Source organism: Opisthocomus hoazin, chromosome 1, assembly GCF_030867145.1.
Source record: "Opisthocomus hoazin isolate bOpiHoa1 chromosome 1, bOpiHoa1.hap1, whole genome shotgun sequence".
Taxonomy (NCBI): Eukaryota; Metazoa; Chordata; class Aves; order Opisthocomiformes; family Opisthocomidae; genus Opisthocomus; species Opisthocomus hoazin.
In genome coordinates this window covers 136,098,451-136,125,101 of record NC_134414.1, presented here as the reverse complement: position 1 = coordinate 136,125,101, position 26,651 = coordinate 136,098,451, and the positions used below count along the sequence as shown (strand labels likewise).

Here is a 26,651-nt window from a genome sequence, read left to right as displayed (position 1 = left end):
GGCCAGGCTGCTCCCACTGGGAACGTAGTTTGCAAGGTGCTCTAACTTCATTCTGGTCATCGCTCCAAACTAAAGACGGAGCATGAGAGGGGGTAGATGGCCTGTAATGGCCTCTGTGTACACCTGGGTCCCATGACATAAAGAAGAGATGATACGACCATTCTCACCAGAGCCAAAGGGCTGGCATCAGAAAACCTGTTCAGAGAAAAATCTCTCAGGGGGGTTGGGGGGGAGAGAAAGGAAAGAAAAAAAAGAGGGAGACAGAGGTGCTTGGAAGGTAGACACACTTGAGAGTCATGGTCACGTTGCCTTCTCACCAGGCCCATGGCCCAACTCCGTAGAGAAAGGGTAGGACACGTGCTCTGAAGAAGCAGGGTGGCTATTCCCACAAGTTCCCTCCTTCCGAGAACCCTGCCTGCATTTTGCTCGTCGGTGCTCTCCCCAAACCAAGGCTGTTGGGAATTACTCCAAGCCCATCTTTTGCTGCAGAAAGCAATAAATCCATAATCTCACTCTTGGAGTGGTTCCCAGAGTTTAGAGACTTTTTACCTGAGTCTTGCTATTTATTAGAAAGCTCTCCCATGGTCTCTTTTATCCTCTCCTTTTTGGCAATTGAATTTAGCATTAAATTAATGGAGTTCATTTGTCTCAGTTCAATGATAGCTAACAAGATGCTGACTTTAACAGCGAGTGAGATTCTGGATCGGTGTGTGTGTTTGAGAGACATTGCCCTCTAGTGACTTAAAGGTAGACACTGTAAAAGCACTAGAGCATCAGGAGTTTTTCAGGGTTTTATGTGGTAACAGAGGAACACATTTGAAATTGAAATTTCTGATAGACAGAGCAATGGTGTCTGTGGTGGGGGCTGCGAATGCCCCGTAGCTGTGAGGAGGCCCTCAGCACCTACCATGAGCCATCTCAGAAAGCGTCCCTAGCTGCAATTAAGGCTCCATCCAGCACATGACAGGACAGTGAGGAGACACACCTCTCCAGCCCAGCCAGCAGCTAGCAACAAGCTGAGGGCACCTTGAAAAACACCCTCAGTCAGCGCCCAGCCCAAGCAGCATCACCTTGTGCAAAGGCAACGGTTGCCAAGAGCTCAGCCGTGCGTCAGCTGTAAATACTCACTTGCACCCCGTATCTCGTCACAAAGATGCATTTTAATTTCTCCCTCTTCTGCTTATGTGAATGCTTTTGGAATCGCTGTTGTTATTGAGTGCTGTGCTTCGCGTGCATGCAAGACAGTTCCCTTTTGGCCACTGTTTGGCCCTTCTTGTTTTAAAGACAATAATTCAGTTCTGGAGAGAAAGCAAAACTGAGAGGTAAGCAAAAAGTCACAGCCAACCATAAAGAAATGATGAAAGTCAATAATTCCCCTTCCTTCCCTGACAGAGCAAATACTCAAGAAAGCAATTCAAAGGAAAGGGAGAATGAATGGTCATTCCTTCCATGTGCTCTGAACAACGATAGAACTTTTATTAAATTTCATGCACTTCAGGAAAGTCTGTATTTGTCAAGATGCCTACTTTTTTTTAAAGAAAAATAAAAATATGAAATGTAAAACTTGTTCTGTAGCTAAAACACAATGTGATATCCTTTTTTGGAGGAAAATCTTGGGATAAGGGCATGATTTTGCTATCAGGCTGAATGTGTAAGTGAAAAGCTATTTTCAGGGAATTTACTGTGATAAGAAATGCAACAAGTACGTTTGGCAAGTTTTTTTATCCATGACCTGCTGCACAACTCTCCCACCATCACAAAAAAATGCCTCACAAAAATCTCACACACCCCCAACCAGACCTGCACTAGATGATGTAAGACAGTACGTAGTATAACCCCCCACCTGTCTCCGAGGTGGAATAACTTCTTGTACTCAACCACTTCAATGAGCATGTAAGTTCTTCCTTCATAGCTTTTTCCTCTCACCCTTTGCTAGTGGCCAGTTGTGTCGTGTCTTGCTGTCCTGGAGAAAAAGCTGGGGATGGTTCCGGTGCCCTTGTGGTCAGTAGCAACGTACCTTCAGGGCAAATCTTTACTTTTATATAGTCATGATGGTATTTCCTGCCAGAAGATGCCAGCTGATGCATTTGCCTCTGTATCAACAAGAAAAGAGAGAAAAAATTGATCAGACTTGGCTCAAAGCAGGAGTCCATCGTTCGGTGCTTACTTACTGGCTCTGCTGATTCACTCCCGGCTGTGCGAGGCCGCTGCCCTGGCAGAGCAGCAGCACCTTCCCCCTCGGGGTCTGCAGCACATGATTTCGCTGCATCGCAGGCTGTGAACTGTGGTGACTGAGGACTTGGATACACAGCAGCTAAGTTAGGTATCATCACCACTGAAACATTTTTCCCTGTGGCTACAAAGGGAGATAAATTCTTCAACAGCCACATCTAAATCCCAAACGGATCATGCATCAGGGCCTTAAAATATGAAACTTGGGATTAAGAGCCCTGAACTTTTTTTACTGTCCTTTCAAACTGCTTTTGCTCGCCTCCAGCTTCAGAAGCTAGCCCTTCAACCACAAGACAAAACCAAGATGAAACAGGAGACTTTACTCCCTAGTCGCAGCTGCCTGACTCTGCTCAGCAGATTGGCATCTCTCTGCTTTTTGCCAAAACAGCTCTGCTCGCTGTAAACAGGAAAGCCACAATTTAATGGGGGGGTGCCATCATGAGACTGCCACTTGTGCCCCATTTAGAAACGAGCCCATAGAACAGTGGTTTAGCAAAGAGAAGTTACCTGTCAAAACAGTTCCACACAACGCGGTTACCCATGTGGAAAGGCGACTTGGAGAATGTTCCCAGGTCCTGAGCAAAGAGGGTGCCGGTTTCATGGTAGGGTCAGGTCTGCGCACAGTAGGATCTGATGCAGGAGACCAGTGCAAGAATGACCACGAAGCTAGGATCCTGCCTGACCCATATCTTCTCTGCTAAAGAACTGACTGTGGAAGAAAGCCTCCTTCTATACTTGGGTGAAGGATAAGGAAGCAAACAGAATAGGACCATTTCAGTTGGAAGAGACCTGCAATGATCATTTAGTCCAACTGCCTGACCACTTCAGGGCTGACCTGATGTTAAAGCACGTCGTTAAGGGCATTGTCCAAATGCCTCTTAAACACTGGCAGGCTTGGGGCATCGACCACCTCTCCGGGAAGCCTGTTCCAGTGTTTGACCACCCTCTCGATAAAGAAACGCTTCCTAAAGTCCAGTCTGAACCTCCCCTGGCGCAGCTTTGAGCCATTCCCACGCATCCCATCTCTGGATCCCAGGGAGAAGAGCTCAGCACCTCCCTCCCCACTTCCACCCCCAGCAAGCTGCAGAGAGCAATGAGGTTGCCCCTCAGCCTCCTTTGCTCCACACTAGACAAGCCCAAGGTCCTCAGCTGCTCCTCACAGGCCATGCCTTCCAGCCCTTCCACCAGCCTGGCTGCCCTCCTCTGGAGGCACTCAAGGACCTTCACATCCTTCTCAAATGGTGGGGCCCAGAATTGCACACAGCACTCGAGGTGAGACCACATCAACGCTGAATACAGTGGGATAATCACCACTTTTGGCAGGCTGGTTGTGCTGTGTTTGATGCACCCCAGGACAGGGTTTGCCCTCTCTGCTGCCAGGGCACGCTGCTGACTTGGATTGAGCCTGCTGCCGACCAGCACCCCCAGGTCCCTTTCTGCAGGGCTGCTCTCCAGCCACTCCTCTCCCAGTTTATACTTGTGCCCAGTGTTACTCCATCCCAGGTGCAGAATCCAGCATTTGGACTTCCTAAATTTCATCCAGTTAGTCATTGCCCAGTACTCCAATCCATCTAGGTCCCTCTGCAAGGCCTCTTGTCCCTCAAGAGTCAACAGCACCTCCCCGTTTGGTACCATCAGCAAACTGGCTAATGGTGCATTCAACTCCTGTATCCAGATCGTTGATAAATATATTGAACAGAACCGGCCCTAAAATTGAGACTCAAGGAACACCACTGGTGACCAGTCACCAGCCAGATGTAGCCCCATTCACTACAACCCTTTGAGCTCTGCCCTTCAGCCAGTTCTCACCCAGCACACCATGAACCCACTCATCCCACAGCTGGACAACTTGTCCAGAAGGGTGCTGTGAGGGACAGCATCAAAAGCCTTGCTGAAGTCCAGGAAAACCACACCCACCACCTTCCCTGCATCCACAGGGTGGGTGACCTTATCATAAGAGGATACCACATTATTTCAATAGGACTTTCCCTTTGTTAACCCATGTTGACTGTGCCTGATGACTGCATTGTTCTTTAAATGCCTCCCAGTAGTGACCAGCATAGTCTTCGCCATATTTTTCCCAGGAACTGAAGTTACATTAACAGGTCTGTAGTTCCCTGGGTCTTCCCTCCCGCCCTTCTTGTAAATTAGAATAGTGCTGGGTAGGCTCCCATCAGCAGGTACCTCCCCAGACTGCCAAGACCTTTGGTAGATGATTGAGAGGGGTCCTGCTGTAACATCCGCTAGCTCCTTCAGAACTCTGGGGTGAACCCCATCAGGCTCCATGGACTTGTGAACATACTCCTGAGTACAAAATCAAGCCAGAAAGTAGTGGCGGTGCTAGAGACGCATCGTTACACCACAATTTGACACAAGGGGGAGATGCTCTGCCATGGATGGTCATCCTGCAGGCCATCCACTGCAGCAACTCCCCGTAGCATGGGCTGCAACTCTTATCTCTGCCACCTTCCTTGGCAAAGCAAATACTTCTGTGCTTTCCTGCACAGGTGTAAGAAAAAAAAGTCCACCTTTGTTTAGTTTCAGTGATTTAATAACATTAAAACCAACGGTCTTTGTACTCATTCTAGAACTCTGTTCTTTGGAAACACTAAAACTGGTTTTCTTTTTAAAACACTCATAATATTAAAAGAACTGGGGGTTTTGGAGTTAACAGCCTTTGAAAAATATTCTCCTTCGGTACACCACCCAAAAATACGTAGGTGCTAACAACTAGGGAGAGACCTGCTCCTTCTCCAGCCTGCTGGATGGAGCCAGGGGTGGGAGTGAAATCTGCTCTGGCAAAGCCCCCTGGTTGTATGGCACTAACACAACTGGCAAAGGCAAACATGAAGAAAACATATTTGAAGCAACTGGAAGAAAAATGGAAGTGAAGGAGAGAAAAACAAGGAGGTGGCTAAAACCGCCATTCCTCCTCTTGCTTCCCTTGAGCTATTCAACCCTAGCAGCATGGTTATCTCTGACTGGAGCAGGATCCCTTTTAATTGGAGATGGAGGCATTGAAGGCCTCAGAGAAAGCTTCCTGCTTCGGTACACTTCAGAAATGTTCCTCTGCTCTTCTGCAGAGCTGACCTGTGGGTTAAGCAGGGAATTAAGCCCACTGTCTTTGTGAGAAAAAGGGAGGCAGCAACAATACATGTGTTAGGTTACACAGCCGGTAGGCAGCAGAATAAGACTTCTCTGCATCATCTTTCTGCTTAGGTGCCACAAGACTAGGGACAGAGGACAAGGCAGTCACCTGCTCTGAGTGACACAGAAAGTTGGGTTTCGCTAGCTGTAGCTTCCATGCAGGCTGCCACTGTTGAAAGCAAATTAGATCAGGCGGGCATCAAGCGATACCTCCCATCAGTTTTCACCGCCCACTGCTGCCAGTTCGACACTTCTCTTTCACACCGCATGTGCCAACTGTCTTACAAAGCCAGCTGCAACATCTGCTGGAAGGACATGAAGAACAACCACAGGTGGGGACAGGAGGCGGGGGATCGGCTCAGGGTTGGGGTGAGAAGGACTTTTCCTGCCTTAGTCCAGGCAGAAGATGGGGTTCTCCAAGAAGACTGCGATCTTGCTGGCCACAAGGTCCAGGTCACTGGTGTTGGCATATTTGAGCAGATTGGTGTTCCTGACGAAGTAATGCTTGAGGAAGTGCTGGCTTACACACTTGTGCAGCTTCTGCACCAGCCGCAGAAAGGCTTCGGTGAAGCAGTGCCAATCCTTGGTGCGTGGGTATTTTTCACACGTCCAGAATAGCACTGTCTGCAAGCAGCAGATGGGAGAGAAGAAGTGTTAGAGGTTCTGTCGAGGGCTCACACAGCTTACTGAGGCAGCTTTAGTGCTGGTAAATGGCTGACAGCCTTGGAAATGAGAGCAACTCTCACCGCTATCTCCCTGTGTTAACATTTCTGCAACAGAGGGATCACAGCTAAAGCTTCCTCTGGGGATCAGGCAGAGCAACTCTGACATGCCTGGCTAGGATCTCTCCCCAGAGGAGCCCCTCTCCACTGACTGGGCCAGGAGCCCAAGGAAACTGGTCTTGCTAAAGTACTCTTAGCCTATTTGCCATCCTCCAGCCAGAACCTCTGTGGAAATGCCAGGCATTTTAGGTTGTAGAAAATGGACTATCATACAAGTGCAGAAGTCAGTAGGCACAAAGAGGGAAAGAAGAATAATCAAAGATTAACATAATCACTTGTTAGATTCAGCTGTATTTGTACTAAAGATGCACACAGATCTGTACCCCAAACAGATTTTCCAGGCAACTATTGCAGGTGCAGGGCATGCTTTCTGGTCAAGCGTAGCCTGTGTTTTTCTAACACGATACTAACAGCATGCACTATGTTCTATTGCCCCAGATTTATTTTATGTGATTTTACATTTGAGAAATCCACAGTTAAAATAATGAAATGCATTTCATTACTGCTCTTATAGTATTATTTTTGCATTTTTACAGACTTTTGAATGAATGAGAAGAATTTTCTGGAGGTCCTTACACTTACGGTACCAAAAAAGCCATAGCGACTGTCATGGCCAACCTGAAATCCGTTTTAAAAGTACAAGGTCACCCATCCTGAATTCAATAATTTTGCCAAGTTCCTTAGTGTCCTCTGAAGCCCAATTTCATTTTGCAGATTCAGCAACCCAAAAAAGAGACCCACAGACACTTTGAGATGTGGCTAAACTACAGCCTTCAACTCCTCTGCTTCATCAGAGGTAGAATTTCACCAAAATAAGCCACACTACTCTGGATTGCCTGGTTTGTTTTTTGCCTCCAGTAGGCATTGCGGTAGTTGTAGTGCTGAGGAATTTCTTCTCAGACAGCTTTTCAAATGTGAACAATTTTTTGTTCACTGCTGCAATAACCACAAAGACTTTTTTTAATATTGCCAGTGAAAAAAAAGTTGTAGTGACAAATTCAAGCTGTAACTCTGTGAGAGTTACTCCTTGGAGACTTGCAGAGCAGTTATCTTTCATCACACGGAAACTACTTCAGCAAGATCCATGGGCAACAGTTGCAATGAAGTTTCTGGAGGCAAGGAAAACAGCGCTGCTCTTCCAGTCAGTTGCCAAACAGGTGATCTATCCTCAGCATTTACTGAGTCATCCCTAACTGCCAGCTGTCTACCAGAGGCATAGAGAGTTGGCTTTCAAAATGTACCTAGGTCTTTCGGACTTCCCGATCTTGAACTTCATTCCTATGGAGGTAAGCATAATGAGTGCATTTACTCAGTCCTCTGAGGCTTTCACAACTGCTGGGGGGGAGGATTTCCTCTGTCACAGCAGGCCTTTTTTGTGTGGAGTCTTGTTTAATAATAATTGTTGGATACCTCAGACAGTGGAAACCTAATAATGTGAAGAAACCTAACGCTATGCCTCTGCTCAGCTGCTGGTTTCTCCACTGAGCGTTTCTCTTTTTTTTTTTTTTTTTCTTCCCACGTAAGTAATATTGAAGCATCCTCTCTTGCAGTAAAAGCCTGAAGCGCAGTTACAGTAAAGAACTGAAGAGCTTCTAAAAAGCTTTTTATTTTGATCAAGAGTCCATGCAACAGCACTTCCTGCACCTCTTCTTGAGACAGAAAGAGATCGTTACTAAGGGTTAATGGTTCTCCACTTTCTATCTATGGCAGCTTTTCCACCAGGTTGTTCTTATAGGCACTGAGAAGTTTTGCATTCTGCTAAGCTATAACCACCCTCGTCATTTCTTTTTTGACTTCAACTTGACTTAGATTAGTCCCACCACTACAACAGCGTTTGATGGTTGCGACCTTTTCTTTAGGAGAAATTTTGGTATCGCGTCTGGGTTTGGACACCAAAAGATCAGTAACTGCTGTGAAAGCCTGGCGGCTGGAGGCTTCAGGGTGGGAGAACAGCAGCCTCTCCCTGGCAGCTCCAGGAGGACAGAGGCCCAGAAAACAGGACTGATCTACTGTCTGATAAATGGTGCTGCCTGTTGGCCATCAATGCCTGCAGCTGTCAGATGTGGGGACACAGTCATAGCAGAACCTTCTGTCTCTTCTTCACAAATGTTATTTGTAAAATAAAGCCATCTTGAAGCCTGAAGTACTTGCAGGGAGGATGCTACCACCCTTTTACCTCTTTCTTCCCTTCCTAGCCCCGGTAAAACACCAGAAGATTTTCCACCTCATTCATGAACTAATGCTCACCTAAGAATATTGTTTAGTGCACATCCAGGCAGACAAACACAAGTTTCCTCCAGACAGATAGATGGATATAGATGGGTGGGACAGTCAAAAGGCAGGAGGTAACTGTGCAATTAAAGACAGTATTACAACGCCTGTGTGAAGTCACTACAGAGCAGGGGCCTCAGCTCTAACATTATCTATGTTGTTGCAGTCATAATGTTCCTACAGACTTTAGTTTCTTGTTGCAGCTTGGAACATGTATTTCCTGAACTTCTTGCCACTGTAAAGCAGTTTTGACAGTTACCTTTGAAGTTACTCAGGAGATTCTTTAGGAGAAATCCTAAAGAATCCTACAGTGATTTATGCCGTGATATTTTGACATTACTGGATGGAAGCCCCTGCAACGGATACTGAGACTGTATCTTGGTATCATGGTGATGCCTACCTGAAGGTGATAAGCTGTGATGACAGGCTTATTTCCAGCACACCAGACATCTTCCTTCATCTGCCTCATGACCCTGTAGCACTTCATGCGACAGCCACCATCTTCATCGAGGCCTTCCATGAGTATATGCTCAGCACGCGAGAAACACAGCTGCCAATGATAGTTGGAGCGGGCCAAAAGGTCGAAACCAAGTGACTGTGGACAACAAGGGAAGTGACTCCAGATCATTGGCAAACTTCTCTGAATAACACAGAAGGATGTTACTCTTAAAGTGGGGCACTGTATTCTAAAGAGGGTTAGACAGGACAGCAAACATCGGTCATGGCCCCATCCTAATTCCTAGTCAAATGACTGTGCAATTTGTTTTGTTTCCTCATGTTCTGACATCAGTTTCTCCCAGGACTTCCAGCTCTACGGCCGCCAGGTGCAGTACCAGCAGTGCTACTAAAGCAGAGCCACAGCTCTGCAGGCACTTTGCCATGGAGGAGCAGGTCATGCACAAGAGGGGAGCAGGACTGGAAGATGTAACTGGACCTGCAGGAACATGGCAGCTGGGGCTGAGCTGGAGTACCAGAATCCAGCCATGAGCTTTGTAGGGAAAGATGGGGTTAGGCTGGAGGGGAATCTGCAAGAGAGTGGCCCATGGGCAGAAGGCTGACATGAGGCACAGCAGAACAGCAAGAATGATGCGTGTCAAGGAGCGAGCCATACAGGCAGAGCTGTGTGCAAGACTCGTGCAATCAACAGTTAACTCAGTTTTTCTTCTGTATAATTCATCACCGTAAGAGGCAAAAAAATCCCAATAAAATCTGACAGAATACTTTGAAATATTGCTTCTCTAGAGAGTACACCTTCCAGCCATGCTGTTGCCTGCCATCACCATGCAGTCCTTCAATTGGGAAACCACTGTCAGACACCTGCAAGGTAAATTCTAGCACAGAGTTAGTAGTGCTTTTGACACCGTTCACCTTGATGCACTGCACTTTTTCCTGAGAAGGCCAACGCTTAAAGCAACGAGGCCACTGGGCTTTCTTGGGCCAGCAAGTTGGAATCTCCACAGCAGGGACCAGCTCCACCTCGACCTGGGATTCTGATGTCTCCACAGCTACCCGGACCACTGAGCTGAAGCTCTCCAGCACTGTCACTTTACCTGTGAAGGAACAACACGAGAAGATAATGAAGACGAAAAGGTCCTTTTCCACAAGCCAAGCAAGGGGCTGTCTAGGGCCTTGCAGTTCTGTTGGTCTGTCTTAACACCTTCTCTTCAATACCATAAGCAGAATACAAGAAAAAAAAATTATGATCTTAATCTAACCTGGGGAACAAGAACAGGAAGAAGATGAAGGAACAACTAAGTTCTCAATTTTACACTCAGTTACCATGCTTTTGTTTTCCTTTGGGCTAACTGCTTGTCTCACTGGGACTGCCGAGCGTCAAGAAGAGTTAGTTCCACAGTGATTTGGAGGAAAGAAGAATGGCTCACCTCCAGGAACAACGTGCTCTAAGACAGCAGAAAGGAATGAAAGCTACAACTAATGGACTTAGTGAGATGTTTCCTGTTGGTCCAGCTGTGTTCATGGAGGAAGATTCTGTCCCCAGCTTTCCCTGTCACTCTGGCAGGACCACTGTCCCTTGAACTTTGCCATCTAAGCCAATTGCATGATCATGCTCTAACCCACTGTGAAGTAAAAGATGGAGCAGATTACCATAAGCAGGTTAAATAGTAGTGTGTTAACCCACCTCATTTTAACTAGCATGGGCTAAGGAGCAATTCCACAAGGAGCCCACACAACAGACTTAAAGGAACAGTGATGAACATCATCCGCCCTCACAGAGGAAATATCTGCCTACTCCCCATGGTAATCTAGCATCTCCTGCAGGAAGAGCAGGGATGAATTACCTTGTAAATAATGGAGTCCATCCCAACTAGAACTTTATAACCCTCAGTAAAACCTGCATGTTATTTCCCTGACGAGCCAAGCCTGGCACCAAAACAGGAACTGTACCGCTCCCAAGCCCTCAGCAACTGCTGTGTCAGCGTGTAGTTATATTCACAGCATTTCCAAAAGCATTGCAGTTGTGCTGCATATTTTTCCACCAATGAAAAGTGAGACACCTCAAAAATTCTGTATTTGCTGTTGCTTAAAGAATTAAAAAAATAGGGAAGCAATGAAATCAAGGGAAATGGTGAAATTTCATTCCCATCAACCTTTCTATTTCTATGATAACAAGTATTTCCTAGAAGAATGCAATGATCTAGCTGAGCTTGACTTTAACATGTTTTCTCACAGAATGGTAGGGGTTAGAAGGTACCTCTGTGGGTCTAGTCCAACCCTCCTGCCGAAGCCGGGTCACCTACAGCAGGCTGCACAGGACCGCGTCCAGGCGGGTCTTGAATATCTCCAGAGAAGGAGACTCCACAACCTCCCTGGGCAGCCTGTTCCAGTGCTCCGTCACCCTCAGAGTGAAGAAGTTCTTCCTCACTTTCAGATGGAACTTCCTATGCTTCAGTTTCTGCCCATTGCCAGTCACCACTGAAAAGAGTCTGGTCCCGTCCTCTTGACACCCACCCTGAAGATATTTATAGGCATTTCTAAGGTCCCCTCTCAGCTTTCTCTTCCTCAGGCTAAACAAGCTGAGCTCCCTCAGTCTTTCCTCGCAGGAGAGATGCTCCAGGACCCTAATCATGCTCATAGTCCTCCGTTTCTCTTGTGACAAATTCAGTGTGCAGTCAGATGAGTGTAAATACCCCCTACTTCTTCGGAATACAGAAGACCCATACCAGGCTGCTGATGAGTGAAGTCATCCTAGAAACATGCTATGCGAAGAGGCACCACAGTCTGCATTTGAATATGTCACAGTATCTTCTTGTGAAAAGATGGATATAGACTATTTAGCTTGGACCAAGCCAAGTGTTCATTAGCTGAAGTCTACAACATGCCTCTAGGATACTACAAATTAAGCATGAGGATCACTGTTCAGGCAGCATCTTGCTACAGATGTTGCAGCTATGAAGGCATGTTGCATGCACCACTGATTGCATTATGTCAGTGATCAGCATTTCCAGTACAAATAGCCACAGGCAATAAACAGGCACTTCAGATTGTGAACAGAGTGATCAGCACCACCACCGAAAGCAAACTTCCCGAGTTCTGTTCTGCTGAACAGGACTGGAGTAGCCTGAACACTGGGGAAAAGAGCACTTGTCCAACAGGCTTTGTGTAAGTAGAAGTCCTACTGCTTAGTTCCCACCATGCCACACTGGAAAGTTACGGGCAGCTAAGGTGTCCCCAGAGCATTATCTGCCCTATACATGTCTTCAAGCACTTTCTCCTCAGACTTATGCACGCACCTTCCCTGTATCCAGTTTTCCTATCCTAGCTTCCTTGATAGTCTAGATATATTGCAGGTACTGTAGTAGAAAAAGATTTTTCCCAAATTCCTAAATGTTCTGAAAATCTGGGTTGCATCTTGGTTGAATTGTGAGAGTGATGTTGCTGGAGACCCTACCCAAGTTCCTATGAAAGGAGCAACATCCTGGGTACGAAAAGCCCAAGAACTACTTAATTCTGTCTTCAGTGCTGGTCTTATGTGCATCACTGCAATGGGCTAAAGGCTACCTGCATTTGGAGGTGTTTGCTGTTTCTTAACTTCTGATCATGTGAGCTAAACAAACACTTCGTGTGTGTGATTGTTTGCTTCTATCAGCTGCAGAAGACAGCCAGTTCCCCTTATACCAGTCCCCACTAAACTCACTGGACAGGTCACAGGAGATAATTGACTTTTCCACCAGCTCCCGGAAGACGATAAGGACTTTGGCTGGAACCAGATCACCTTCGATGTTCACGTCCGTTTCATGCCACTGCTGAAGGCTTTTTGAGAACTGCTCCACCTCTAGCCACTGATGCAGTTCCTCAGGGTCCCGCACGGAGGAGAGGAGCTTGGTTCCATGCACGGTGTAATAACGCCAGTGCCGTACCTGGCATTCCCTGTACCCAGCCAGGCCACGCAGAGGAACTGTGATGAGGAATTGGCTGGGTGCTAAGACCTAGAAGAGTTCGGAGAGATTGAGAGAGGAGACAAGGGCAGATCGGCGAGCCCGAAGTACGGAAAAGAAGGTTAAGGAAGTAATAGGTAAAACCAGGAGCTTTGGAGAGAAGGAAAAGCCATGATATGATGGGAACAATTGAATACAGCCAGGACTTGTTCCATGCCTGTCTGAGGGTTACTTTGGAGGTACACAGACTAAAAGGAAATTGTCTTAGAAGTCTGATGTGAGAGTCATGACTCATGGAAGACAAGAGCACACTCAGTGATTTGCCACCACACCTGCCATGCTTTCCTCCCATTCCTTGTTATTTCTAGTCTCCGGTTGCACGAGATGTAGTAACTTGCAGCTTCCACAGAGCAGGAAAGCATCACAGGGCATATTTTGAGATCCAGCAAAGGGAAGCAAAATAGTGCCAGTTATTACCTCAGAATTGTTACTAGAGATAAGCGTAGAGTTCAATAGTAGTAATAACTATGGCAAAAAGGGCACTTTTCTCATCTCTTTCAAAGTCCACTACAGAAATTAGTAAAATAAGGCTATGGCCCATTCATTTTAAAAGTGTTTCACTCTGTGTGACTGTCCTTTAAGAGACAGAGACGTGAGGTAAGCGACACGCCTGAGCCTATGCAGGCAGTGGCACTCTCAGAAATAAGTCCAGGTCTTGGCCAGCTGTACTGTATGAAACTGCATCTCCTGCTGAGCAGAAGCCAGAAACAGCATAAGGATGGAAACAGTAACCAGCAGACAACAAACCCTCACACAGGCTTGTCTGCAAGGCAATTAATTGGCCTCACTTTGGAAATCACCATTTTCCAATAAAATCAGTGCTGAACCAGTATTTGCGAAGAGTGAACAAGGTGACACAGGTACCACGAAACCTCACACTGGCCTAGGGTATAGCCAGACATCTCCAAACACTAGTTTGGAAGCATTTGGCAATCACGGCTCCAGAGAGGGCGTTCAGACTCCTTCAGATTTTTACCGCGTTGACTCAGCAGCTTTTCAACTCCACTTGCTACCAAGCCTAACTCCTGCTGGCATTAATAAGGTGGAACTGCTGCACGAGCAGGATGTGAAGTGACAGCGGCTGCTGCAAGGTGGATACACCCGAGGTGAATGACACGCTTGTCACTCTCCTGTAATAATCCAAAACATTCTGGTAGCCTTCCCGGTAGCTCAGCTGATTTAAAAGATTACTGCAGAGGTGCCAGGACCCTTAGGGCACTAACAGGCTTTAATAGCCCTAAGCAGCCTTTCTGGGCTTTCTACCCACACCTTCTGCCCATGGGCCTGGGACCCCATTTCAGCTCAGCTCCAGGCTGTGTCCTAGCCAGCGCTGGTCTCCAACCGTGTGACAGCTGTGCCTGTGCCTGGCCATAGACCTTGCTGCCCTACCTGCAGACTGCCTTCCCAGCTTGACCTCAGACCTACCTGGCCACTATGGACTTGCCTGGCAATCAACAGACTGCATCTGACCCTGGTTACCATCGTTGGGCCTGATCCGGACCCCGATGAGTGCTCCTGGCTTGAGCTCAGACCTGCCTGATCAGCACAGACTTGCCTGACAATCCAGACACTCAGCTGAGCCCAGCTGCCCTCCCTAGGTCTGCCTCACTCAGGGGCCATGGGGCAGGCGCTGCCATGTTGTCATGCTCACCTCCCAGCTCCTTCTCCCACTGGGAGCAGCCAGTTTTCTCTGCTCCCTAGCACGAGATTTGAAACACAAAAGATGGCCAGCAAGAAGCACAGAAATAGAAGAGGAAACACCAGAAAGCACTTCTTTTGTCAAATATAAACCACCTAAAGGCAGGAGGATACAGGAAGGGTGACACTGCAGACTAAGCTGACCTGTACAAGTCAGGTTTGGTGGGGCTGAGAAATTCTGTGAGCAGCTCAGGAACGAAGTGGTAGGCTCCATAAGGAAAAAAATACAACGGCTGTCATGCAGTTACTGCTCATCACACTGCCTCAGCCACGTTTGCAGATAAACGACCGTTCCTTTCCATATCAAGGTGCTGACCTGTACGCACTGGCACCCAACAGATTTTACAGGGGAGAGCTGCAGGTGTTATGTGAGTGCCTTCAAAATACAAGTGACAATGCTCCTCCACCTGGGGCTTACCAGGAAACACCAGAAATCACAAGGCTGGGGATGGCACTGTAAAGCTGGGCAGCTGGTGTCCTCTTCGCCTAAATAAATCCCAGTCCCACACCTCTGCTCTGCCACATGATGGTCTTACGTGCCACATGCGGACCACAGGCCCCAGCAAGTCACAGGCTTGAACAAGAGCCTCAGATTCTGGGGTGTGTACCTTATGGCCAGTTCTGCTGCATTGAAAACCTGCCTGCGTTACACTGGGCAAATTAAATACAGCTTCATTCTTGCATTCCTGTCCAGGATACCCCAGAGAGGCAGAAGCATTAGGTTAGAAATAAAATATTTACGCTTTGAGCAAAAAAGCAAGTCTCTTGCATAGAGGATGAAGTAGTCATGGGAGGATCGGTTAGGTGGGTGAAGTTGTCTGGAGAAGACGGTGGGCAAGGAAGAAGCAGGCACACGGACCGGCAGGCACCAGGTGGCAGGAAGGCTTTGTACCTGGATGGATGGGTGGAATGGGCGCTTCCCCCGAAGCATAGCTGACCACTTGGCCAGTAAAGCTGCCTGATCCTGAGAGAAGCAGAAAGGAAAACAAGTAGTACACAGAACAGAGAGAAAGCATGTGCCAGGTCATTCACAGAGCAAAGCTGCAAGCTTCCTTTGAGCCTATTGTGAAAAGAAAATCCCACCCTCACGCCGCCACGATTACAGGGTTACACACTTGGCAATGCTGTTGGGCAGTGCTGTACTAGTAATTAATCTGGATGCTAACCTGCTCGTTATGCCTTACTGAAGCCTCCACAGCTTCTGCATCAGCCCTACACAGTTGACAGCTGCAAAAATGGTGGGCCACAACTAAAACCAAACACTTCAAAGTTTTTAAATAATATTCCATTTTGTCCATCTGAATTTTATTTCAAGTTTTTTATTAATGATATTGACTTTTTGCCCCCTGGGTTACAGAAACACATTGAATATCTGAAGACTTTTATTCTGTATTCCCCACCGAGCCCTGGATATTTAGAGGGAGGCTTGTAGCATCTCAACAAATTTAGAATCATGTTAAATTAAGTCCTTTTAATCAGAAGCTGAAAATTTTGAAAAGTTCCTTTAAATTTACTTGACAGGAAAAAAGATGTTTCAAAATTAAACACAGGATAGTTAATACATTGACTTTCCCTTGACACAAGTCTCCTCTGTGTTGAGTTATGCCAGGAGCAATATTAAAGATTCCATTTTTTGGAAGCAGAACAGCCCAAGCCAAAAAAAAATTCTTATTAACCGATTCTTTACTGCACCATACCTACAGGACAGATATCCAGGTCCTCCTAGTGACTATTACAGATTTACAGCACTGGATTCAGTTAAGTATCAATAACATATCTGCTGCTTTTTAAGAAAACAAATGTTGGGGATTTCTTTTAAGCAGAGGTTGTTCAGAGCAGCCTACCGTAACATCAAACTACTGCTCAGAATAGATTGTTCTGCTTTGTTCTCCAGAACAGCAATTTTACCCTGACCCTGGTTTTGTCAGACTTCATTAGCCAAGCAGGTTTGTTCCAGCAAGAGAGGTGGATGGCAGACTACAGCACTAAGGAACACATGGACAAGGATGTGGCACCGTTTCACGTCACTGTTGTCATTTATACTGGTAAGGCCACATGCCCAGGGATATGCAAAATTAAAAAAAAAGATATAAATCCAAATGGTTTTGTCCCCAGAGCAATAGCCACATTTCAGACTGGACGATTATAATCTGCCTCCACATCCATATCCTTTCAGCAGCTCGATACAGAGTTTTACCCTTTCATTCCTAAACAGCTGCAAATGTTGCCTCATGCTTTTACATGTTTGGTGTGATTTGATCCACAACTGGCTGCATTTTAGTGTAAGGGCTGACGTAGCTGAAGTACGTAAACTACTTCAGATGAAAAAGATCACTTTCATCTGAAGTTGCCACTGCTATGATTGTTTCTTATACCCTTACACTGGGTATGCTTGTGTTCAGTAGTCACACGAAACAACCAGTCTTCTTCTGTCACAGCTGGGAGAGAACACTGTTTTGGTATTCGATTGTCTAAAATGGGGAAGCATTTAACGTCTCCGACCAATAAGCATATTTCTTCCAAGTAAAAAAGAAGTTCCAGTCTGTGACCAGGAAAAAAAACGTATTTATCTGAAGGAGCTTTCTAATGTTCATAGTGGAAGAAGGATTTTTGATTTTTAGTGAGTTGACAGGTTTTCCACCTGTGAAAAATGTGAGTCACAGCTCATGAAAGCATGAGCATTTTTTTCTTATGTTACTGCTGTACAAGTTTTTCTTTCTTTCTCCCAAAGAGCTTTGGCTTCTGCTCGCAGATCGACAGCTCTGGCAATAGACTCTCTTTGTAAAAGCAGTAGCTGTAAAAAGAGGCTCTGCCTGATTTACCCGGCCCTCTCTGATGATCCTCTAGTTGCAAGATATCCATGAATAAGTCCCTATGACCCATTCAATCACTAGAACTTCCACAGTGAAGTGTCCATGCATTGTCTGTGGCATTTTGGGTAAGGTACCTGTCCGTACAAAAAACTTACAATGGAGAAATCACCTATTGATTGCCCACAAGCTCCCAGAGAGTATATTAGAGCTCTTGTTTATACCTTAATATTCTCATTGTGAATGCCAGAGTTGGAGATAGCCTGGAATCGCAGGGCCTTACAGCTGATTTCTGCGGTCAGTTGCTGGATGATTTTCTGCACCTCCTCCACTGCCTTGGAAACCAGATAATGTCGCTGTTCCACCTGTCAGTTCCAAGAAAGACACTTCACATTACAGGTAACTTCAGTCTTTGTCTCCAGCAGAAAACAGACAATTGACTTAAGGCATCCTGAAACATTTGTGCCTGTGCTGCACTAGCAATAAAACTTATTGTTCCCTCTATGTTACAACCAACTTACGATGAAGCAGAGCTCTTGCTTGTGAACACCAAAGGGCCAACACTGAAGACTGCCAAGCATTAATTGATATTTCCATGCCAATACCAGTGGATGGAATGGAAGGGGTTCATTTCATGGATGAAATTGCTGTCAACCAGCTACGGTCTCATTCTTTACCCATTTTGATGCTGAATACCCAGCTATTCCCCTGCATGTACTTGGCATTCCCAGAGCCAAGATATGTTTCACTTCATGGGCTAAGAGGTCCAGAATTACAGATACCTTGGTGCATTGGCATTTAGATGCCTGCATAATATGTTGAAAGTATCCATACTGTCTTCATATCTGAAGTACAGATGAGAGTCCATTGCTAGATGGTGAGAAGGTATCTTTCCACAGTTAGTCCCACTGGGGACTAGGTGTTTGTATGACTTCATGGATAGTCTTTCAATTCAAGCAGTAGTAGCATAATAATTTATTAAAAATTATTTCAATGGAAGGTCTGAGTCTTGGAAGGACTGAGATGAAGTATGGACAACTCGAAAATATACAGATGAATCTAAACCTTCACATACTACTAAAAATGAACAGAGCACAAGGGGATGGTCAAAATCAGAACAAGAAGATTCAACAGGAGGAACACAGAGGAACCATGTTAGTAAAGGATATTTAAATATTTTCTAAAGATCATTACACATTTACCAAAGTGAGGAGGAGATTCAGCTACTGTTAATGATGTTCATTAAAATATTCCTCATCACTTATTCATCTAGAATACCTGTGCAGGGTGAGATATGAAGAGAGTTGACTATGCTTTTTTGCATATTAATGCTTTATCTCATTTGATTGAAATCCTTGCTTTAGTTGCCTTTTTTTTTTTCTTTTTCCTCATCGTATTCTACTAAATCTCATTGTTTGGAAGCAAGAACAAAATTCAGAAACAGATGAGAGGTTTGAAAGGACTAGATCAGAAAATGAAAATCCACCTGAAGGTAGAACTAAAACCCCAGCTGGGCTATTTGTAGGCATGAAACAAGAGTGTTTAGATCATTAGCAGCTTGGCTAAAGTGAATGATCAAGCATAATTACCACAGTCAAACATAATTGCTACAGTCTTTTGTTATTATCAAAGACCAAAGAAAAAGCAAGCAACACCATAAGGAAGAAATTTTTTATTAGGGTGGTGAGGCACTGGAACAGGTTGTCCAGAGAAATTGTGGATGCCCCATCCCTGGAAGTGTTCAAAGTCAGCTTGGACATTGGTTTCAGCAATCTGATCTAGTGGAAGGTGTCACTGCCATGGCAAGGGGTTGGACTAGGTGATCTTTAAAGGTCCCTTCCAACCCAAACCATTCTGTGATTCTATTCTAGAACTCCTGTGAACTGCTTGCTTAGCATCTGCTGCAACATTTAAGTAACATTCCTCTCCCTTTTAGAAAATACCACTGACAAGCACCTCATTAAAAGTCCATTTGGACATCTTTACGTCAAATGCTGAACTGCCAGACAAAACAGTCAAATGCATTGAAATGTGTCTACAAGACCTGGAGGTGACAAATATCTGCACTTCTTCACAACAATGGACTAAAAAGGACTAGTGCTCACCTAAGAACAATTAACCAGTGAAAAGCAATTGACTAATACTGAACTTAAAGATGAGCAGAGTTTGAATACCTCCCCCCTTACCCCCCAACAAAGTTAATGGTATTTTTACTAAGCCTGAATAGTTTTCGCAAGTGGAAAATACACCAGATAGCAGTATCATATTCCCTTTGCTGGGCTCTCAGCCACCCTTGACATCCTGACCTTATTAGCAACTCTGTTAGCAACACATAACTCCTTACGTTTATATAATACCCTTTAATTTCCCCAGTAATTCACCCTCCTCCTCATTCCAATTCACCCTTGTTTTCCGAGACCAATTTTAGCTAGCTTACACGTACTCTTTCTTTTTTTAAGAAAATGATTTATACTGAAAAATTTTAGCCCATATTCATTTTCACCGCCTCATCTCAGCTTTCATTTATGGCACTTCTCCATCTGTAGCTATCACTGTTTTCTCTGCCATGTTTTTGCTCATCCAGAAGAACTCCTTAGAGCAGTCCAATAAGCTCGACTTGCTCAACAAGACACCTAATGGTTTCTCCAACAAGAAAATGGTACGAGTGGCAGAGAAAGTTGTCCACCTGTAAGAGCTTTTAAACACAAATCCCAGACTTTTTCTGTTGAAAGTAACAATCACTGTGGGTCAGCCCAAACAGAGGTTGAAGAGTGTCCCTGCAAGCATCGCTTATGCAACGTTCTCTCTAAGGGGCACCTGCTAGGAACACTTTCTGCCATCTCCAGTATCCTGAGAGCATCCATCCGGCCCAGCCCAGCCTCATTTAATTGTGCCTTCATCACTTATTGGCTAGGCTACAGCAGTTGTGATGAAACCTTTAAGAGAGTAGACTTTCAAAAAACTCTATTTAGGGAGGTATCAATAAACAACTCTTTCTGCATGTACTCCTCATCACCGGGGCAGGGATAAAAGAACAAAGGGCACATGACAGATGGTGCTAACTGTTGCTAACCGTTGCTAACCACAAGTAGCTCTCTAATCATGCTATTGGAAGATACAACCTTCCTATAGAAGGGAAAACATAAAAAAAAAAAATCATAAGACAGAACATGAGTGAGTGAATGCAGCTTCTGAAGAGCCAAGGCATTTATCTAAGACGTCTTTAGCATCAGCACAGACATGTTGGGAGAAGAGACAGAATAAGCTCTTTGTTGGACCACCATTTCTACCACCTACTGGCATCCCTCCCTTACCAGGTCGTAACATTGGAAATCATGCCAAAACAAATGCACAAAACCCGAACAAGGTCATTTAAGGTTCCATTATGAAGGAAGGAAGCAGGACTGGGATTTACTGGGGATTGTTAAGAACATTTGGGTTTGTTCTTATTTACCCAGTCACATCCACTCTGTATGCACTTGAATTTTTCCTTTGCTGAGCAGCTTAAGGAAGAAATCTTTGGTATCACAGAGATTCATTACATCAGGTGGTTGACCTATTTTCAAAAGCAGGCAGCATTTGACAAGCAGAACTGGGGCTGCCTGAAGGTTAGTTAGGCAGCCTTATTTGGACAGGAGGCTCAGGAGAAGGCAGCAACTAGGAATCCAGCCATGGAAGGCTGCTAGAAAACAGACTTTCAGTAGAACCTAAAATATTGGCAACTATCAGCCTCACTTAGCTACACTCTGTTTCTGTTCATTGTACTTATGGCAGTCATATGAGCATCTTCCTGTGCATGGCTTCCCTCTGTTCCCTCCTTTGTGGCTCCACTTTAAAAATCTTCAGAAAGTGTTCACTGTTATAGCTCACTGAACAGATTCTCATGGAATGATTTTCCGGCGCACAACACTGCATTGCTGAAAATGAAAGTTCTCACAGACATACACCTACTTGTCACCAAAACATTTCCATGAAGAAAACAAACCTTTCTTACCACCCCCTTGATGGTACCAGAATATTTCATCCTTTACAGAAAAGAAAGCCTCACAGTTTTCCATTTTGAAATTACTTTTCACTTTGGTGTCTTGCATTTTGTTGGGGAAAGCAGACTATAAAATAGGAACTAGCTGAGTACTGTGATGAAACATGTGAGCTTTAAAAAAAATGTTATGGCTCAGAGTTACCTTTCTTAAACAGCATTGTTTCATTGATAATTTCATTCTGTTTTACTTCATTTCCTAATGGTGGGGGGAAAAAAATAACCGAGTGCAGAAATATGACATAGAATAGAAAATGTTCCAGCCTGCATGTGCTAATGCGGTATGTTATTTTAATCATGGTATATAGAGAAATATCCTTAGCTGAGGTGACAGACTGATGGGTGAATTCTAACAGTATCTGTCTGTCTCTCTAGTTCCTACATACATCTTTCTTAGAGGCAACGCCTGGTGTGATTTCGTAAGCCAAGACCACTGGACAAGGAGTGAGGCAAGGACCTTTCCTTAGATTAAATGCTGGCAATTACAGCTAGTCTCACATCTGGAATTCCAAGTCGGGAGCAAAAATTCAGGACACCTGAAGAGGACGAGTACCTTGAAAAATTAGGCTACTAGCTGAGACTCCTGATAACGTTGTGCAACAGAAACCTAGAAATCTCATTAGAAATACAGTTCTCACAAAAATTCACCCAGTCTTGTCTCAGAAATGAAGACAGCAGGCAAGCAACTAACTGTCAAGTTTGGCACCGTTCAGAATCAACACCTAGTGTGGGAGGCAGAAAATCTGGACACATAAAGCCTTACCTTACTCTGGATGTAGATTTCTACATCTTCATCTGTGAATGGTTTCATGGCAAGACGGTCTTCACTGCTTTCTAAAGTGTGAATTCACTCTTCACTCATTCACCTGCCTCTGGAAGTAGAGGACCACTCAGAGTGAGCTGCTCAGAGCCTTCTTGCCCTGTGAAGCTCAGGTCACCTGTTTCCTCTGTAGATAAAGAAGAGGAGAGAGAAGCAAGGAAGTATGCCTGTTTAAAAAAAAAAAAAGATTCTGGTCTGAGTTACAATGGTGACATCCAGCTGCCTCGGAAAATTAGCTCAAATTATTATTTTCTAAGTTCAATCATTATTTATCTTTTTACTTTTAAATGGCAGGTCTTGTATGCAGGCACACACAGAAATACCCCAGCTACTGCTCTGTCTCAGGGCAGATCTGGAAGTGCCTTTCAGATTGCACTGCAGATTCAGTATGCCCATGCATAGCATTGCTATTCTGTGTGCCACAAGTACTTCCCTGCTTCACTAGCCCTTCACTAAACCATTTGTTAAACACTCAGCTATCCCTTGTTGACTTCAATCCACCCACTTTCCTTCTGAAACTGCATGGGTATTTTTACACTCAGATCATTCATTCGGGCTGCAGTCTGCAGCCTCTGCTCCCCTCTCCTTATATCTCCTCTCTCTCTCCGGCTGTATTGACAGTAAACATCCTGCAGCCTGTCCCCTCCTGTAGTTTGCTTTGCTTGCTTTACAATAAACAGACAGAAAGCTGTCTCTTGTTTTCTGCCAGCAGCTCAGCTAACAACCCCATATGGATAATTCAGAGGGAAAAACAATTGATCAGGCCTCATTGATCCAGTGAGGGTTGGTGCCTTTTAGAAAAAAGTGTACGTCAGCACATAGAAGGGAGTGACAGAGTATAGAGATGAGATCCTGTGCTGCTACATGTCCCTTACTAAGGAAGGCTGCTCTACTTTTGAGTAAAACTATTATTTCCCCTTGGAAACTGAACTTTGACATCCCTTGACTGATTTATTACCTCTACAGGAGCTGGCAAAGGACAGCACTGTGTGCTACCTCAGGGCAGGCACTGTTGTTGCTAGTTATCCTTCATGATATTCTTTACTAACAGTCAAATACCAAGTACATTAATAGAGTACCAATACCTGCGGGACATCTGATTCCCCAGAATCTATAAATCAAACTTTCCTCTGTGCCTCCCAGGCATCTGCCTTCATCTTTTTGCTGAGGGACTGGGGGACTCCTCCAAAAACACATGTAGGCATTTATTTCCCAAACCAGCTTCTGTGGGAGTTGGGCACTGAAAAAGGTGAGCCCCCCCAGTTTTTAGGGAACCATACCTTAGCCTTGCTCACTTCAAGACTCATTGGCTGTCTTTCAGTGTATGCGAGCTCTGCTGGGGAAGCCAGACAAAAGGCAGGATCTGAACGAAGGTGAGTGGAACAATAGGTCAGAAAGGACTTGCAGGGGCAGGTTGGATGGGATTTAGTCCAAGCAGAGCATGCAAGGGAGGCAAATGAGCCTCTTAAATAGTCAGATTCTGTTCAAAGCGTGTCCCTAAAACATTAACTGCCTTGTGCCCCCTCAGGCAAGTAGCTGTACATACAGAGAAAACTTTAACACTACCATACATCACTTTAATGCCCAGAACCTCAGCCGTGTATTGGGCAGCAAGGGGAGATTAAGAGCCTTGCTTTCTTGCATCTATAATGTCTCTCCTCACGACAGCTGTCCAGAGTCACAGGAGCTGGCAGACAGACGAAGAAGGTTGTTTTGGTCATTTTTCTTATATACAGTAACACACCTTATGTTTATAACCCCTTTTGTATTGGGAAGCACTTCTCCAAGAGGGTCTGGATGTCCCTGGCTCCCCCTCCTCACAGTGAGGGAAGGTGGCATAAAGTCTTGGACAAGGACTGCCTTTTTGCTTTCTGTTCAAGCATATTTCAGTTCAAGTCCAAATGTATGCTGAAGCTCAAGGATCAGAGCAACAGCTCCTGCCTGCTCCTGCCATTTGAAGAGAATAAATTACCATCACTGTTAAGGAGCTACAAGGGGAGATGGCTGAGGAAAAAGCAACAAGAAATTCAGTATCAAATGTAACATCAAACACAGGTTTTTCTCAACTCTGAAAACTCCTTGCTCCAGGTGTAAGGACTTGCTGCTTCATAATTTCCCTGGACTTCAATGAATCCAAAGAAATAAAGAAGAGCAGTTACAAGAATTGGATGCAGGAGATCACGGCAGATGGACAACTTGCATCGAGTGCCTATGGATTTATTATGCTCCTTGTAGGAAGAGTGCTATGTGACTGACAGAAAATACTGCAACCAATAAAGGCCCTTACACCAACAGCAAAATACAGTAGAGGTTAGAGTAGCAACAGGCCCTTCTGTAAAGGGAAAAGCAGCATGGTCATATGGGAGACAGCAGCCAGTCTTGACCTCACTGAGGAAAACAGATATCACAAGGACACTTGTTTGTTACATGAGGACCAGACAGCACAGAACATAGGAGGAAAGTAGAGGCAGATGGCCATGTGTGAGTAGGGAATATTACTGTGGGAGAAACCTGCATCAGAAGGGAGAAAGGGGAGTGCAGAGAGAGAAACATCTGCAGAGATAAAAAAGGACACAGAACCAGACCAAGAACAACCCAGGCTTCTCCACTGAGATCCGCTGAACTGATGCAGTGTTGTTGCAGTGAAACCTTCATCTATCTTCAGCCAGTAGTCATTGCTTTTGCAGCTCAATCCATTCAAACCTCAGGATTTCTAGCTTCCGTCTTTTTTTTTCTTCTCCTCGAGTTAGCCACCAAAACTACAGAAATAAACCCATGCTCCAGGTTGGTTGTTCTCAGTGAGCATCTGTCCTGTATGTGATTGTATAGAAAAGTAAGATTACAAATGGAGAAAGCCCGAGATGGACCCAAGCTCCAAATGCTAAGAAACACAATCTCCCGAGAAAATATTTCCTCTGAACCTACAACAACTCAATGCCCCAGGCACACCAGCAAGAGGGAGTGAAGAAAGGCTATTTCTAGTTCCTCACTCCTTGAGAAAAGCACCGAAGGAAAGAACACCCCTCTTGTCACTTAGACTCTGGTCCTTTCTCTAGGACCAGGCAGATTCTGTTCCTTGAAGGAGAATGTTTGCTAACTGTTGCTTTTTGAGTAGCTTACGCACTGCTCACACTCCCTGAGCAGGGCAGGCCATGACCCGCCACAGAAATGTGTCTTCACAGAGTATCAGCCAGGGCCGTGTGTTCCCACCCAGCTCTCCCGAGTGTCAGCCTGCAGCCAAGCCAGCCATGGACTGAACAGACAGGAAAAGCTCAGAACTGCTTCACGGAGATACAAAGCACTCCGCCGAAGCCAGGCAACAACATGAAGATGCAAACAGAAAAGGCCTCTTCAGTTGTAGTTAGCTCACAATCCATCAGCTATCACGGATCTGTGCCCTGTGAAGAGATTTTGAGCTTTGTTAATTTAACAAAGTAAATTCTGGATGTGTACTTGTCTCTAAGAAGGCTCCCATTTGCACTGAGAATGACTACCTTTCTAACACCTCTGATTCCCTTTCTTTTCTCTTGATTTCTGAAAGAGGCTTAAGCCCCTATTCGGGTCTGGGCATATTTTTGAGAGGAAGGCTCACTCTCAGACAGTTCTTGCTGAGGGCACTGCAACCATCCTTCCCTCTTCTGTGTCCCTCAGGACATTATCAGCAACACTTACACAGCTAGCTAACCACAGACTGTCCCTCAAGTTCTACTTCATGAGCATCCATTGATTTATCCAGCTGTTCTCAAGCATTTTCAAGCCACACTTCAATATCGTGGTCTTTTCAAGTCATAGTTCCCTGCCTGCTGATCTGCACAAGTTCATCTGAAATGATTCAGCTATATTACATCCTCCCATTTGTTTTATTTCAATGCCCACCTCATAGCACCTTGTCATGGAGTTCCGTTTGTGGCTAATTTCCTTTGTACCTGTGTCTTCATTTGCTTATTAGCATTCGTCTAAGAGGATTTAGGGATTTCCTAGTATCTGCAAAAATACTGAATCTATATTATCTTCATTCATGCCATTGGCAACATCCAGAACTGAATATGATCATGGATCTGTGAAACCCACAAAAAAGTATTCTGTGATTATACACCATGAATGGTAGTAGATTGGCTCTCATATCTTCTGAAGCTGCCAATTACTGATGCTTTCCATGCTTGCCTGGCTTTCCTTTCTTCACTCTTCATTTTCATAGATATGACAAATATATTTCAAACCTACAGTTGAAAATCATCTGAAGTGTGAACTGTACAAAAATAAAAAAATCACCAAGTAAATAAGAGCAGTAGTATTAACTGTATGGGAAGTCCAATACTGTGGCATTTTCTGTCTGCCAACTATTTAGAATAACTACTCGTATGGAAGAGTAAGCATGTATTAAACAGCCTCTAC

General features: G+C 45.0%; 2 protein-coding genes across 3 annotated transcripts in view; both read right to left on the bottom strand.

Annotated features, from left to right (window-relative positions):
* Positions 1-4,765: 4,765 nt before the first annotated feature.
* MAB21L3 (mab-21 like 3) lies at positions 4,766-24,864 on the bottom strand. Of its 2 annotated transcripts, XM_075437183.1 has the most exons (9): positions 24,837-24,864; positions 23,537-23,619; positions 22,200-22,383; positions 17,622-17,762; positions 15,480-15,551; positions 12,589-12,880; positions 9,801-9,982; positions 8,833-9,027; positions 4,766-6,003 (listed from the first exon to the last, which is right to left on the bottom strand). In XM_075437183.1, exons 3-9 carry the CDS (start codon positions 22,245-22,247, stop codon positions 5,770-5,772), a joined length of 1,164 nt encoding a protein of 387 aa, XP_075293298.1. In that variant the 5' UTR covers positions 22,248-22,383; positions 23,537-23,619; positions 24,837-24,864; the 3' UTR covers positions 4,766-5,769. The 2 variants fall into 2 exon arrangements, with proteins under 2 accessions (XP_075293298.1, XP_009939940.2); XM_009941638.2 differs by lacking the exon at positions 15,480-15,551.
* The window catches only part of SLC22A15 (solute carrier family 22 member 15), a 53,743-nt gene continuing 50,932 nt past the window's right edge, over positions 23,841-26,651 (bottom strand). The window contains exon 14 of the transcript XR_012765669.1: positions 23,841-25,067. The gene's annotated coding sequence lies outside the window, so the exon portion shown is untranslated. The remainder of the gene's footprint in view (positions 25,068-26,651) is intronic.

Coding starts and splice junctions, on each gene's coding strand:
- MAB21L3 (XM_075437183.1), bottom strand. CDS start 22,247: ATGAAACCATTCACAGATGAAGATGTAGAAATCTACATCCAGAGTAAG. Junction 17,763..22,199: donor AAATCTACATCCAGAGTAAG/GTAAGGCTTTAT, acceptor TGGAACTGACAG/GTGGAACAGCGACATTATCT. Junction 9,028..9,800: donor AAAAAGTGCAGTGCATCAAG/GTGAACGGTGTC, acceptor TGTTGTCCACAG/TCACTTGGTTTCGACCTTTT.